The 15,961-nt window shown below is 38.3% G+C and overlaps 1 protein-coding gene across 7 annotated transcripts in view; it reads left to right on the top strand.

Annotated features, from left to right (window-relative positions):
* The window catches only part of LOC122884637 (cilia- and flagella-associated protein 46), a 66,189-nt gene extending 50,593 nt beyond the window's left edge, over window positions 1-15,596 (top strand). For 4 of the 7 annotated variants that reach the window (XM_044214791.1, XM_044214790.1, XM_044214789.1 and 1 more), the window contains 15 exons: window positions 139-236; window positions 598-671; window positions 1,359-1,537; window positions 1,784-1,890; window positions 2,277-2,347; window positions 2,757-2,918; window positions 7,145-7,224; window positions 7,696-7,756; window positions 7,869-7,901; window positions 8,382-8,484; window positions 8,635-8,747; window positions 12,983-13,064; window positions 13,304-13,440; window positions 13,601-13,699; window positions 13,957-15,596. In XM_044214791.1, coding sequence (XP_044070726.1) covers window positions 139-236; window positions 598-671; window positions 1,359-1,537; window positions 1,784-1,890; window positions 2,277-2,347; window positions 2,757-2,918; window positions 7,145-7,224; window positions 7,696-7,756; window positions 7,869-7,901; window positions 8,382-8,484; window positions 8,635-8,747; window positions 12,983-13,064; window positions 13,304-13,440; window positions 13,601-13,699; window positions 13,957-14,069 — 1,512 coding nt within the window. In that variant the 3' untranslated portion in view covers window positions 14,070-15,596. Of the gene's footprint in view, window positions 1-138; window positions 237-597; window positions 672-1,358; window positions 1,538-1,783; window positions 1,891-2,276; window positions 2,348-2,756; window positions 2,919-7,144; window positions 7,225-7,695; window positions 7,757-7,868; window positions 7,902-8,381; window positions 8,485-8,634; window positions 8,748-12,982; window positions 13,065-13,303; window positions 13,441-13,600; window positions 13,700-13,956 lie in introns of those variants that run through there. The other 3 variants (XR_006379934.1, XM_044214787.1, XR_006379935.1) reach the window with 3 other exon arrangements.
* Window positions 15,597-15,961: the final 365 nt, after the last annotated feature.

Raw genomic sequence — 15,961 nt, 5'->3', positions numbered from 1 at the left:
AAGACCAGCATCCTACCTTTCATGCATTCTAAAATTCTTTTATTCAGATAAAGAAAAAAAAAACAATTCCAAAGGCACTTTAAGTTTGTATAATATACTGATAAATTTATGATCTTGAAATTACTTTCTGGTTTGCAGGCCTTCAGTCACCTGACCATCTATCCCAGCCACCTAAATATCCTTGCAGAGCTTCCGCCCAACCTGAAGATTCTGCTGCTTCAGCACTCTGTAGATGGGTAATTTCTATTTTGTCCTGGTCTGTTTTCTCTCACTATTTCCCTTTCTTTGCCATGCTGTAAAAAGGCCTTATCTGCCCCAGTATAATGGTACATAAATAAAATTACTGTAGGTCACACAAGTCATATTAGGTTTAGGCTACAGTCATATCTGGAGCAGAAGGGGCCTGCTGTGTGGTACACCTGCAACTAGAGGGCTGATGGTTGAAATTACTGTATCAGTACTTGTGAATAGAGATTAAATGCATCTATGTTACTTGAAATGTAAGATATTATAATAAACACGTGAAGCAGTACGTACAATATACAGGTAAAGGGTACAAAGTACTTTTTTGTTCGTGTTTGTTTGATTTGTTTTTAGGTCAGAACTTTATGGGGCCTTCTATGAGATGACCAAAGCTCCAAATCAAAAGGGAAAGACTACGCAAGTTACAGGTTAGGAGCTTGTACATTTTTTAAACCAATGTTCATAATACAAAGACCTGTCAGACTTCCTACTTGTATGAGAGAGGCGGGCCATTTCAAACAGAAGATTTACTGCATTTATGTATCTTTATACTGCATCTAATTTGTTCCGTAGCCCTGGGGAACATGTTCTTCATCACACATACATACGCATGTAGGATTGTTTTCAGCATTTAAATGGAGCCAAATTAATTTAGTATTCCCATGTAACATTTATGTGCAAGGCAGATGAAAAGTTCAGTTTTAATGAAGACAAGGAGAGAGGGAAAAACGACAGAGTAGAACAAATGAGCTGAATTTCCCTTTGACCTCTTTGCTACTGGCCTGGCATGGAAGGAACACCAGCTTTTATAAGTCATCACAGGCTATTAGCATACTGTATTACCTTCTCACATGACCTTCTCTGGGACTAGTCTGACATAAGAAGTAGGTATTGTGGAAAAAAGGAATAGGCTGGCTTCTAGACTCATTGCCTGAGAATGAGGACAAATTCATGAAACAAAAGAAAGTGAGGAAAAAACAAGATGAGACAGAAGAAGAGAGAGGGAGATCTTTCAAAAGGAGCAGGGGGTGGAGGTGCTCATGGGGACCAATTACAAGGCCTGTATGTGTCTGTGAGTATGCAAGTCTGATTGTGTCTCACTTCTGTTGTTGCAGGTACCCTGACATGCTCTAGGGTGGCCAAGGTTTCAGTCTGCCCGCGGGTTCTGCTTGCACTGAGGGAGCAGACTCTGGCCTTTGGCCAGGAGACTAGACATGCCCTCCTCAAGGAAGCCTGTTGGCACGGTGCTGAGGGCAGACTGGAGGCCTCTGAGGAGCATCAGGCTTTTCCTCGTGTATGTCTTGTTGCTCTTCTTTCACTCTATTAACATTATCCACTGAAAGCCTCATAAATAAGCTCACTCCACTGCAATTATTATCATCTCATGTCTCTTCTCGCTTACACGGGAGACTTGGGACAGCTGACTTTTACATCTAAGCATTGTGTTGCTGCAATAGATGTGTGTATGAAAGTGGCCTGAAACAATAAATACTGCATTACAGCTACTGAAACTTCTCTTTTTTCTTGTTCTCCTATACAGAAAACTGCCACAGAAGAAATGTTAGCACCTCGCTTCAGAGAAATTGTACAAAATATGGAAGACTATTTGAATCCACTTCTCTCACAGTTTGACTTCTCTTGCTTAAGGTGAAGTACTGTATGTCATCAGATTCCCCAATTTTTCCACTACAAAAGCTTGACAAATTTCATTTAGTTTTCGTAGCCTAAGGAAGGAAACTTTGCTACTTTGAAGGGAAGATTTTACTGCAGAGGCAGGTACAAATGTCCACTGTGAGAAAAGTCTTTTCAAGTGTGTGTTCACAACAAAGTGAGACCGGTTTGTCTGTCAATCTTGATTGGTCAGGTTTGTTCCTCTGTCTGCGTTCATGCAGCAAGCTTACACAAAACAAGTGCAGCATGTCTGTATTTCTTACACTTTGTCACATGTTACACTATCTGGTTCAATCTTATGTCCTTGTCAGACATAAGGTAGTGTAGCTCTACTGATCCTTACCTGTCCTTACCTCCCTTAGGCCCCAGGCTGCATTACTACAAGTCCCTGAGATGACCAAAACCAAAGATAAAGAAGATAAAGGGAGCTCAGGTAAAGCTAGAGCATGTTGGGTGTGAACTTGCTTGTATCTGTTACACCCTAAGGGCCTTGTAGTTATCTTTACAGTGTATCATATAAACCACTATTCCAACATCTGCTGTGATTCCTATCTGCCCCCCCCAAGGCCAATGTTGTTGCTGTATATGTGATTTAATGTGTTGATTTACACACACAACATTTAAAAGGAGCAGTGAGGATTATAGTGCCACTAAACTGTTTTCAAAAGATTAGACAGTCCAAATTGTTGGAACAATCACACTGTACCAGTTAGAAAATGTGGACTTCAGAAGTGAAGCAATAGTGTTGTACAGCAACATCTTCTATAACATTTTAAGGTAAAAAAAATAATAATAATAATAAAATATAGAACATATGAGAAAATGTTTGTACTTATTACCAGCAGAACCAGGGGAGTATGTGGTGTTGCTGGCAGACACAAAGTTGCTAGAGTTGCCTCTGGAAGCCTTGTCCGTCCTGCAGGCGGAAGGCCTGAGTTCTGTGTCACGAGACTTCTCCCTCCAGCTTCTCCACAGTCGCCTGAACAGAGAGGAACCAGAGAAAGGTACCCGAGAAACGCATGCAGACTAATACTAAAAAATGTTTGCAAGCTCTACCTAAGGATATTTCCTAACTATTCCCATGAACATGCAACTTTAAGAACTACATAGAGCAGTTAGTCTAGTTCTAAGTCTGCTGATCTTGGTTTATTCACATAATTTTATGGTTCTACTTTTGGGTTTTATGCAATCCAGTGAACAATTTCAATGAACACTAAGTGACATATTTGTGCTCAGGAAAACTGTCAGCTAACTACAGAAAATGCATAAATTCAGATATATTGACATTGGCCTGAAGTAGGGCTGCCACTAACGACAATCTTTCCATTGATTAAGCTATCAACTATTTTACCAATTAATCGATTAATCAAAGCGATTAATTTTCCTCCACAAAATCAAATTGACCATTTAATTTAAGTTCATTTTATTTTGACAAACTGTATGTTATTGTGTAATGCAGCACAAAACAAAATGTAAACAAAGGTTTACATATTAAAGTGCCAAACTAGGTTTAAAATGGCAACTCCAATATGATAAAAATAAACTCACACACTGGCACCGTCAATCACTGTAAAAGAAGCCCAGATTCTAACCTAAACATACTCTCAAACACTTACTCAATGGAATTTCGAAGGTAGCAGGCAGACGACTTTATGGCTTTATAATAAACAGCTACAAGGACATAATTATTAAAAAGCTCTCCTTACTAATGAATAGACAAAACTATGGTTTCAGAAACGCAACCTGACGCCACACTGCGGTGACCAATCCGGCGATCAGACCGGTCAAACAGTTCCACAGTCAGTAAACCAGCTCATGGACCAAACTATGACACTCTCCCAGTTGTGTCCTCGTCCTCGGTTGATTTAGTGTACTGAGCTTCGACATCTGTGTCTGGCTTGCTGTCTATGCTGAAAAATAGCAATACCATGAAGCTTCCTTTGCTTTGTGTTCATTTGTTTGAGAGAGAGAGAGAGAGAGAGAGAGAGAGACAGCTGTGATCGAGCGACATAGAGAATGAATAAGGAGAGGGAGCGCCAGTAGGAGAAAGCCGGAGAATCAGAGAAATAAAACGTTATTTTCTAATGTTTCACAGTGGTCACGTTCTAAAGCGCAAATAAACACGCCCACACCGCCACACTGTCGTCATGACGCAGTAATTACTGAAGAAATTACTGATTTATTGAAGAAAAACAATGAAAAACCATGTGTCGGTAAAAAATATTGATGTCTGCGCTTTTTCAGTGCGATGTCATTGATTACGTCGACTAATCGGGGCCTGAGCCGGAAGCATATTTTTACAACTGTCCTAACAATGGATTTAACTGCAAGGTTGCAAATTCGGCATCATTAACAATGGTTCCGCTGTCTATTAATGAATGGGCCAGAAATAAAATTTTAAATGTGTTTTTAATGGCGCACACCCCAGAGTCATAGATACTGTAAGAAACAACAGGTTTCTTGATTGGAGAAATAATATTATGCATTATAACTGTCTTATCTATAAAACTGTTAATAATTAGTGGGATTTTTGTACAGTATAAGTGGATGTTTGCCTCACATAATTCCTCATCATATTTTAGTAAATAAGGGCTTACACTTGCGAAAGCATCTTGACATCTGGATTTAGACCGCAGGCAGCCATCCATAGAAATGGAATTTGTTCAGGAGAGAAAGGTCATTTCACATCCTGCTGGCATGCAGAAGTTCATGTGGAAATCCGTGAACACCACGGCCTGCTTTGCTGAAGTGGATGTCCATGAGCTGTGGCCATTTTGCTGTGCCTGCTAGAGCAATTTAGAGTCAGAACTGTAGGTTTGATTGTCCAGGGGCAAAATATGTAGGTGGTGACCAAGGGTAAGTGAACAATTCAAGCTTTAAGTTGAAATAACCATACTTGTTTTTGTTTGATTGTTTTAACTTGGTCTGAAATAAAATCTATTTTGGTCACATAAATTAGCCATGATAGTTGCAAAGCTGTACTTCACTACATGGGTCAAGCTAGTCAGTAGCTTATTGCATTTTCTGCCCATTTTTCTCTCCACTTTGTTACTGTATATTGCAGTAATTACTTACTGTAAACTATAGTGAACAGTGTTTTGTTGGAGCAGGAAACAAACAGCAAGAACATTTTGATATGTGAAAACAGAATCTGATTAAAAATTGGTTTAAAAGAAACTGCTAAGAAGTATTTTTCAGGTAAATAGCAATAAAAACCTAAAAGGATGAGTCTCATTTTAATTAATATTATCCACCAAATTATGTCCTTCTCCAGTCTCTCAGGAGATCTACCGTGAGTGTAAAATCCCAAGAAAAAAATCCAGTTGTTTTTGGCAATGATGCTTCAATCCTTGGGGGAATTCTGCACATTAATAATTTGAAAAGAAAAGGGGGTAAAAAAAAAAAAACACTGAATCTGATGCTGCAGACATCTCTACCTTTTTAAAGGTTGAGTAATTTGCATAACCTGAATGAATGTTCAAAGGTTACTGTTAAACTAGTGTATATGTGCGTGTCACTTGACACTTGCATATGCCACAGACATGAAACTACAAGAACATTTATTTCCTAAAACATCGTTCAATGCCTGGATAAAATACATGGGTGATGATGAGACCAGAAAAAAGTGTTGCTTTTCTGGACCCTCATTACCATAATTTTGACATCTACAGTTTACCATTGTGTCAAGAAGATATAGTGCCTGAAACCACTTTTGAAAGGGCTATTTGTTATTCAGTGCAAGTATGCAAAGGACAAATTAGCACAAACTATTTTTTTTTTTAAACTGCCTTCAGGTGGGAAATGTTTGCCTTTGTCTGTTCTTACTGCCTTACATTTTACTGTGTCTGAGAGTTATTGAGTGATGTAACAAAAATTGTGATTCAAACTACACAGACTTCATGAAAGATTTTACATTCGCTGACTGTGTGGCTTGTCTAGTGGCAAAAAAATACATATTCTTCCTCTTACCTGTAGTGCTATTTATCCATCTAGATTGTTTTGGTGTGAGTTGCTGAGTTTTGGAGATATCGGCCGTAGAGATGTCTGCCTTTTTTGAATATAATGGGACTATATGGCACTCGGCTTGTGGTGCTCAAAGCGCCAAAAAATACATTTGAAAAACTTAACAGCAATGTCTCTTTCCAGAAATCATGACCCGGTTACTCAACTCAACTCAACTTTATTTATAAAGCACTTTCAAGACCACAAGTGGAACCAAAGTGCTGTACACAAAATATAGAAAAGAAACAGAAAAACAGAAAACAAACATATGACATACACACCTACAAAGCATTGTCAAAAGCTAAAGAAAACAAATAAGTTTTAAGCGCACTCTGAAAAACACCCAATGAAGGACAAGTTTTTAGAGATAGAGGAAGGTCATTCCATAGCCTAGGAGCTGCAACAGAAAACGCCCGATCACCTTTACATTTTAGACGCGTACGTGGAACCACAAGAAGCAAGTGATTGACAGCGGCTGATTAAATCAGTAACATACTCAGGGGCTGGACCATGCAGAGACTTAAAAACGTACAACAGTGCTTTGTATTGAATTCTGTATCGTATGGGTAACCAATGTAGTTTAATTAAAACTGGAGTAATGTGTTCTCGCTTCTTAGTACCCGTTAAAAGTCTAGCAGTTGAGTTCTGAACAAGCTGCAAATGGGAGAGAGAAGCCTGACTCACACCCAAATACAATACATACAATAATCCAAACGTGAAGACACAAAGGCATGAACAACCTTCTCCATATCATTAAAAGTAAGAATAGATTTCAATTTAGATATTGATCTAAGATGGAAGAAACTATTCTTAACAACAGCATTGATTTGCTGCTCAAATTTGAGCTCAGAGTCAAAAATGACACCAAGGTTCCTCACGCTAGACAGTTTTTTCCCAGGAAACAACCCCAGGCAGTCAACATCCACACACCCCTTATTTCCAAATAAAATGATCTCAGTCTTATCCTCATTTATACTCAAGATAATCCACAGACCTTGTTGTGAGCAGATTCATGTAGGAAGTAAAGGTAATAGAAAATAGTTCCTACATGAAACTGCTCACAACAAATCTGATACTAGATGTTGCAGCCATGAGGAAACTTTTAGAACATTTCTTCAGTCACCAATAAATGTCATTGACCTTTTTTTTTTCTTTTCCCAGTCCAAATGCTGTGTAATCTACCCTGCAGACAAGTGTATGTATTAATTCTGCTTCCTGTTTGTGGCAGTTGAAAGTGACAACAAAAAGGAGATCAAGGGTGGCAAAGGAACTAAGGGGAAGGGAGATCAAAGCCAAGCCATCAAAGTGGTGAGTTCAGTAAATTAATCTGGGCCTGCCAGATACAGACAGCAATACTACTTTTACCTGTTGTCAGCACTGGCAATAATTTAAATTCCTCTCACCTTCCTTTTAAGTGTGGTTTTTCAGTCAATTACATAATGTGTTTTCATAAAGATCCTATTTCTAGTTTCTGAGCATTTATCTTCTGTCATGCACCACTTCTATTTTTTCCGCCAACCCCTTCCTTTTTGCTTATATTTCTTTTGCTCTGTTTCAAAATCCACTCTCATATTCTCTCTAGCAACTGGTATTTGCAGATGTATATGTGGTAGAGACAACATTTGCATTTGGAAATGGAAATGGACTATACTTGTATAGCACCTTTCTAGTCTTCCTACTACTCTAAGTGTTTGTGTGTGTATATATTCTGTCTGCAGGCTTTTATGATTATAACTGTCCTTTGTTTAAGCTGTAAAAACTTTTTTTTTATTTACCCAGACACCTGTGAATCATGTGTTGCCTTCTAACACCTTCCCAGTGGACACACGTAACTTCAAATGTATCTTTTATGTTAAATATTATTCCTATTTTTGTTTGGCAGTTTTATTTGTGTTCTTGGAATATAGTTGCACTCTTTTTCATAGATCATTATTCTTAACATACCTCCACAGATATAGTTGACCCTCACAATGAAGGCAAATTTGGTAAGTAAATGTAATTGATCAATCAATTTATGGAGAAAATACTTTAAATACCTTACATTACATGTTTACACAATTAATAAACTAGTATATTGCAGTTATCTGTAAGAGTGAAAATGCACTGCACTATGGCAGGAAGAAAATGCTTGTTAAAATTACAGTAATGTATAGCTATAGCTGCTTTTATTTTAGGTTCTGTATGAGTAGTGTGTTTTCAAGTATAGGAGTGCTGGGACCCAAAAAGCCAAGTTCTGCAGTGATTAATGTTCTCTTTATAGTGTATTGCAGCCGGGCATTGCCACAGCTGGATCTTCTCAGCTCGAAGCTCCTTAAAGCATCCGTCTCTCGTTTACATTATACTATTTTACAAAATCTCTACTTTTGTGGCCTTCTACGAGTCACATTTCAGCTCCCAGTTAATGTCACAAATTTAGCAAGTGGAAGGTTTCATAATATTTCTATGTTGTTGTCTATGTGACACAGAAGGGACCAGTCTGAGCATGAGAATGAAAGAGATTTTGGAAACTCACAGCCAGCATTTTACTCATCTGTGGGAGGGCTTCGTGGGCAGCAAACAAACGCCCAGGTTAGAACCTTTAAGTAGAGCAAAGCAATGCAATGCAGCATCTCTTTGTTTGGTCTTTGCACTGAGCATACTAAGAACCAACTGTGTTTGTTACATTGCAACATATCTGACCATTTCTATACCGCTAACCCTTCCCCAATATGTATCAAGTTTGTCTGAGATGGAGCAGCTGCTGTGCAGATGCAGTGCCTTCATTTACCTGGGGATGGAGCGCTTCATGGCAAACATTCCACCTGCCAAACTAGCAGCCCTCAGTCTGTCTGGTACTGTACACCCATACACCATTTTCCCTCTATGGTTTTTAATAGGACTGTTAAGCCTGGTTGTGAACTCATTCTATGAAACTGTGGGTGCTAACTTAAAGGCTGAACAAGTGGGATTTTCCTAAAAAACAATATATAGACTCATAGAAAAATAATCCCTATCAATCATCACTTATGATCCATTTCAAGTATGTGGCAATGTCTGTATCTGCAGAGACCCTGAAGTCTGCCTGTATTTTCTTATTTAGCTGTGTTTGGGACATTTATGAGCGTCAACCTTTGGGCAGTGGGTCTGCCAAAAAAATGCAAATATAGCGAGGCGAAAAACGCCAAGCGGACAAAGCTCGTTCCAAAACGAGAGTGAATCTGGGGTTGGCTTTCACTTGCTGGCGAGCACTGAAGGAGAATATGGGGATGAAGAGCAACACAGAGTTGGCCTGTTTTCTGTTGGACAGGTAGGTGCCAGCAGTTAGCTTAGTTAGCTTTCTAAAGTATTGGCTTTTCCATTACAACAAATGTAACATTCCAAAAATAGTAGCTAGCAGTGTATGTACAAGCAATGCACGTACACACAAAGCCCTACTATCAACCAATGCAAATAACTTGGCCCTTGAGGTCTGTAGTGCTGAGTTTGAGCTTAGAATAATTTTCTGTCTAACACACAAGCCTCGCCAGTTACAGTGGCAGTCCCAAACCAACGTTGATCCTCGGAGACTCAATGCTAGTGTCTTTAATGAGCTGGTATATAGCTGACGATAGCTGACATTACTGTTGGCAGTGTATTTATCTTCGTCATATACAGCATTGGGCGTGCACTTCTGCTGTCGTTGATCCGGGGAGGAGGGGCCAACTTTGTGTTTACAAACCAACAACTTCTACTCATTCTGCCTTTAAACGCCAAACTAAACCAAACAAAACCAAGTTGGGTGCACGAAAGGCACCAGCCTTCCAGGAAAGAGAGTGAGCCATCTTGGAACCACCCATCTTATAGGCTCCAAGCAGGTGAGGTTTCAATTTGTCCAGATGTAACACCAGCACAGAACTCCATGTCAAACACCCCTGGAAATTTAACAAATTCATAATGTGTCCATCACTAACCTGCATTTACTGTCAACGAAACCAGTCTACTGTCTGTTTTTGGCTGACAGCGAATAAAATGTAAATTGGGGGGTTGTTAGGGGGAAAAAAATAGCATAGTAATTTTCAAAATTTCGAAATGAAACTAAGATTTCACTTGGTGTTGCTCAGTCTTACTTCTGTGACCCCATTACCACTATCACTGCATGTAGGCCCTCTCAAAAACATAAAAACAATTTATATAAACATTACTACGCCATATAAAACACAAATCGATGAGAATGATAGAGAACTTGTCTATGTCATCAAATGTTTTGAGCATCTGGTGTCCTAGTAATGTACCAGATTTTATAATATCACACCACGTCTTGAGTTTTCTAAAGCATTTTAAATAAATAAGGAGCAAAAATAGGTGGCAAAATACTGTAATGAATGAATGATTGAAATTTACAGAGCTGTTGGCGGATTATGTAAGCAGTAAATGGTGCAGTAGGCATAATCTCTTCAAACACATCAATCTTTCATTCCGAGTGGGTATAAATATCCCTGTTCTGCAGTGAGAAATCAGTGATGTTTTACTATTGGATCCCTGCAATAACATTTCCACAACTTCACTGAATGCCTCTAAAAATAATTTAACTGAGAAAATCTAATGAGGATTACTGAGGAATACTGTATTAATTTCAGTCATTCAATCCCACCTACTGATTATGGCATACAAGATAACACATCTGGTGACATAAGTATTTTAAGACAGATAGTTTAAGATATTTGCTGAATCATTTCAATAATGTATAATAAGAATACATCCATGCGCTGACCCCACCCGCAAGTTCTCACTTGGCCCATAGACTTTACATTGTGATGACGTCAGATTTTTAAATCGCTTTTCTCAGCTCAAGGAAAGTTTTGCAAATATAAAACCTCCATGGATCAAAAAGTCATAATATAAAGAGCCATAATTGACCTTGTTTGCAGTTCGAGGTGTCCTGTCAACAGTTTTACAGCAGTCTCTTAATAATGGTGGCCTATGGGGAAAATGCTTTTTGGGCTGCAGGGGAATTCTTCGCTGCAATGCAGTGGCCACTGGGAAAAATTGGAAGCAAGGCTGAGCGGCGGTGCCCTATCCAGGCCTTATTATACATCCATAATTGGGAGGCGCACGACCACACTCCGCGACAACTTGCGGAACCTATGCACTCGACACTAGAGGCGCAATTACGTCAAAAAAAACTCCTGGCCATTTATTTACAATCATGGGACAAGAAGACTCCAAACCCGTTTCCCCCTTCTCAATTATTAGAGGAGGCCTTTTCCCTCCCTCAGTGCTTTACTTTAAATAAATAAGAACCTGCCCCAAATCGCCTTACAACTCTTCACACCTTCGAAGATATTTCACAAAACAAATATGGCTTCATCTCCATGGCTTCTTTCCTCTCTTTCACCAGCAAACAAAGGTAGTCTGAGGATGGGTAGATTCAGTGTGATTGACAGAGTGTCAGGTTGGCCTTACACATCGCCCCAGGCCAGACATATGTGCCACCCGCTAGCCTGCCGTTAGTGCTGCTAACTATAGTGTGACTGACATGGTCTGAATTTCAGCTGTTACTTCACAACACCATTTCTACTTAATTGGCCATCAGGATATGATTAGGCGATGGCAAATTTATGTTTCTCAGAAAAAAAGGTGTCATGCAGTACATGCAGCACCATCTGTACTCATATCTTATCTAACATGACTGTTTGAGGGAGAAAGTTGGATTAGTGTGACACTGCTGTGATAATGACTGGATGACTGAGACTCACATCAGAATGGACTGCTGTTCTGGCCCCAGGCAGCTGCATAGCAAAGGGGAGGGGAACAGCAGGGTCTCGCTTCAGACACAGACATAATTGCCACTGTATAGAAAGTCAGCCAAAATGGCTGCAAGGCACTGCCTATCCTTGCTGCAATACAGAAGATGTTAGACGACTTTGCTGGCACACACCTGGTGTCAGACTCAAGCACCAGTTTGAGTGCTTGTACAGTAAAAGCCTGTTTTGCATACTAAGAAATAGATGGACTGTGTTGAAGTAACAGTGTTTCTGTGCTGGAGAGTCCTGCTAAAAGCTTCTTTGGCCCTGTGGCATGACTGTGCCACAATATTCTAAAGTGTTTTTCATCTGTTTGATTCTTCTCCTTGTGTAAAGTACACTGAGCGTCATCTGATTTGGCCCATGGCTAAAATGTTACATATTCAGTTACATATCGTATATATTTTTCTACACAGAAAGTGTAGCGCCTCTTTCTTTTGCCTGAAAGTGATTCCTGGAAATTATTGAAAATGAATAAAACCAGAAGTAGCAGAAAAGGCCAAAGGCTCCCACTGTTATTCATGATAAGTTCAATCATTTAACCTCATAACCTCAGATACATTATACACAACTCAACTAAAGTTTAACACTTTAAACACAACGCAGTTAATCCATAGTTATTTAGAATGCGGAAAGAAAAAGAAAACAAGAACATGTGTTTTACCTTTAGTCCCACCTTTTTGAATAGAGGACTTCTTTCATTATTCTTCTTGAGCAGCTGTAACAACTGGGTTGGGTATTGTGTCCATATTTTAAGCAAAATGGGTATCTAATACTGTACATACTTGTAAAAGTAGCACTGTGTCATTTTAACAAGCTTCTAAAAACAAAATAATAATTTTGTTAGCATACTCCAGCTACAACTCTTATGAATGCTAGAAATGAACCTCCTTGGAAATGATCTTGAAAGAAGACAGCAAAAATACATTGTGGAACAAAAGTTAGCCTGGAAGTGGTGCAGGACTTTCATCATCATTATTATTATTATTATTATTATTATTAAAAACATTTTAGATATTTTTTCACAACTTTTCAACAGAATTCTGTACATCTTACATGTATGCTTCATTTGGAAATGTATATGAAAAAGTCAGAGGAGTGTGTATTTCTGCATTAAGAAACAGAGACAGCCAGACAGGACAGGCTACTGAGGCACCTCATACTCTTTGTGTGTTGTGTATTTTCATTGTGAGGAGTTTTATTTATCTATTTGTTATACAACTGTTAGTGAATAGTTGTCTTCTTCTAGAAGAGCTTCATTTATTCTGTTGCCAGATTATGATAATGATGTTTGCTCTCCTCAGAGTGTCGCATGGCTCTGCTCTTTGACCTGGTTCAGAACAATGCCAGTGTTCTCCGCCAATCAAACCTTGACATGCACAAAAGGTAACGAAATAACTTTATTGAATGACACTCTAAGTCAGTTTTTCGAAAGAAATTGCACTTCCCTTTCTTCCTGCTTATATCCGTCTTTCTTTTTACCTTCCTAATGTGTTTTACTGGATTCACTTAAAATAGTGATAATTCCTGTTTTTGTCTTTGGCAGTATTTCAGCTTTTTGGTTGGTAACATTTTATAGAAACAGAGCCTTCCCCGTCTGTCTCAACTATTTCTCTCCTCTCCAGTGCAGGACAGTTTGCCCTGGAGAAACCCCTGGAGACCGCTCTTCTGTTGAGTCTGGGTGGTGTCGGCTGTATTGTCCTCAACCAGTGGCACAGCAGCCTTCAACAGAACACACACAATATGGTCAATGTTCTAGACTGTAGGTTTTGGACACATTAGAAACAATAACTAATAATACATTTTTCATTTTACAATGAAATGAATACATTGCAATTTAGCCTCTTTAAACATTTACTTTATTCCTGTGGGCATTATTAGCAGTTACAGTAATACAATATGTGTGTCACCATGTGTTGCAGATCTACTGAGGGTCAGACAGACCTCTGGCCAGACCATCCATGCATTGAGGAAAGGGGAGCGTTCAGAGATACCACATCACAAGGTTACAGAATCATATGGTATTGTATATCCTACTTGCTACTTCATTTAGCCTTACATTTGCATTTCTATTTACTGTAAATACATTCAAGTCCATCATGTTTTTATGGGTGCATCACAGACACCCACACATCGCTCTTTCTCTGTATGTGAGGCTTGGGTTTCTTTGCAAAAAGAAAATATAAACGTCATGCAGAATCATTCAAATCAGGAATCCAACTAGGATGGATTTCAACCCTCAGATATAATTATTGCTTTCTCTGGCTTTCCTCTGCAGATCAAGTGCTCCTCACTGACACAAAGAAAGACGATGTTCACCATAAAACGACTCTCACACCATCAGCATTCAACTGCATTCTTTATGGACTCCCTAACTTAATTGTCACATAATATGCTGTATATCCTCAATATTTCTCACTTATATTTCACAATTCAAGAAGATTACAGGCATACTTGTCAGCCAGCTTATATTACTGTATGCAAAAAACTAAAACTCCTGTGGTATGAGGGGGTTAAACATTTCATTAAAGATGAAAGAGATTCTTGATTCTTTACTTACATTTTCCACTATGTAATTTTATGAGAATACTGATTTTATACTATACTAATATTGTTTTTACCGTAAACAGCATACGATAAGATACAATATGCCGCATGCCTGACTTTGTATAATAAGGCTAAAGCTCTCAATGCTCTCGGAGAGGCTAGCTTGCAGAAATTCACCCTATACATGTCTTGTATTACTAAAATAGAAATGTTACTGCTAACATTGTGCTGAGAAGTTGTACCTTTGGGATCTCTGCTTTGAGTGTTTAGAGTGTACTGTCCTCATCAGATACCATGAATACCAATGTTTCATTGGTGTGGAATAGTATCGGACTTTACCAAATTGAATGGGAGAAATTATTTCAGGCCAAATAAACACTTTTACAGGACTGGTAGCCCTGCTGTAACAGAACAGAAAGGGGTGAAATCCTACAATAAGAGGACTGAGGTAGAAAACGATGGCTCATAGTCAACTTCACCTTGCAGCTATAACTGAAGCTGTTTTTGCTTTGTTTTCTTATGTCTTTTAATGTCTATTTACTCAAGCCTTGTTAATTGTAGCTTCCATAACAATTAGTGCTGATTTAGTCTCTTGTTGACAGTATTTACTACAGTTCTGTTGTCTTGACACATGAAATTTACTCAGAATTGAACCATTTCAACCGTTGACCCCACAGTTGAGAGTGCACTCATTCTTTAAAAGTGCTGTATCAAACAGTCTCAACATGAAAACCACTAGACCTCTCTTCAGATGACTTCATTTGAGAGAGGCTGGATTCATCCTTTCATTAAAATCCTTTCAAATTCAATGTAATTGTGTTTACTGATTTTAATTTAGAGATTGCCTTTATCAGATATTGCAGTGCAAGCGTAATCCTTATATTTGTTTTTCTATTGCACTAAATGTTAATTTTGTAAATTCCTAAATAGCAAATATACCTCTTGAGAAAAAAAAATCTTACTATAAGAACAGTGTGACCTGAGGTTTTAAATGTTGCCCTATTTATTGTAATTAAGTCAAACCTAAAATTAGAAGAGAAAGTGGAGGTCATCATTGCCATTTTGATGTTTTATTCCTTAATAGATTTGGGTGTGTAAGTTTTCTAAAACATATCAACACTTGGTTGTGACCCCATCTTTGTATGTTATAGAAATTTAAGCAACATTAGAGGATCACTTTTGGTTGTGTTCCATTCTTCTAAATGGGAAATGAGGCTACAGAGTTCACTTAATAGTTGCCTATTTATTGGCTATGATGCTTTTGTAAATAATTCACATTCTAGGTGTTGAGCTTTGACCCATATGAAGTCAGAAAGATTAGTGACATGGTTTGATTTGCATAAAACCTGAATAAAAGTTATTCTGAGTAAATCTTTGTTGCCCTTTATCAGTTTTCACCTATTTTATTAATTAGTTATGAGGCTGTTGTTAGCTCATAGTTGCTGTCAGCAAACTCACAGATTACACTGATTAGTCATTATGTGCGATCATACTTAAGAACTTCATAGTTCTACTAAAATGCATTTTGTAGCATTTTTGTCAAGGTAAACCTAAATTCTACATGTATGTATATGAAATGCAACTAGTCACTTCAAATAAATCTTAATTTTCAAACAGTCCTGGTTATTCTGAAAAAGAAAATGTGCTATACATCCATATTTTAAGCTGATAAGAGACTTTGAGAGGTGCATAACTGAAAGCAGAGGGGGAAAAATGCATTTTTGAAATACACATAT

This window comes from Siniperca chuatsi, linkage group LG11 (genome assembly GCF_020085105.1).
Source record: "Siniperca chuatsi isolate FFG_IHB_CAS linkage group LG11, ASM2008510v1, whole genome shotgun sequence".
Taxonomy (NCBI): Eukaryota; Metazoa; Chordata; class Actinopteri; order Centrarchiformes; family Sinipercidae; genus Siniperca; species Siniperca chuatsi.
Note: the sequence above shows the minus strand (reverse complement) of the source record. Positions and strands in the feature narration are given on the sequence as shown.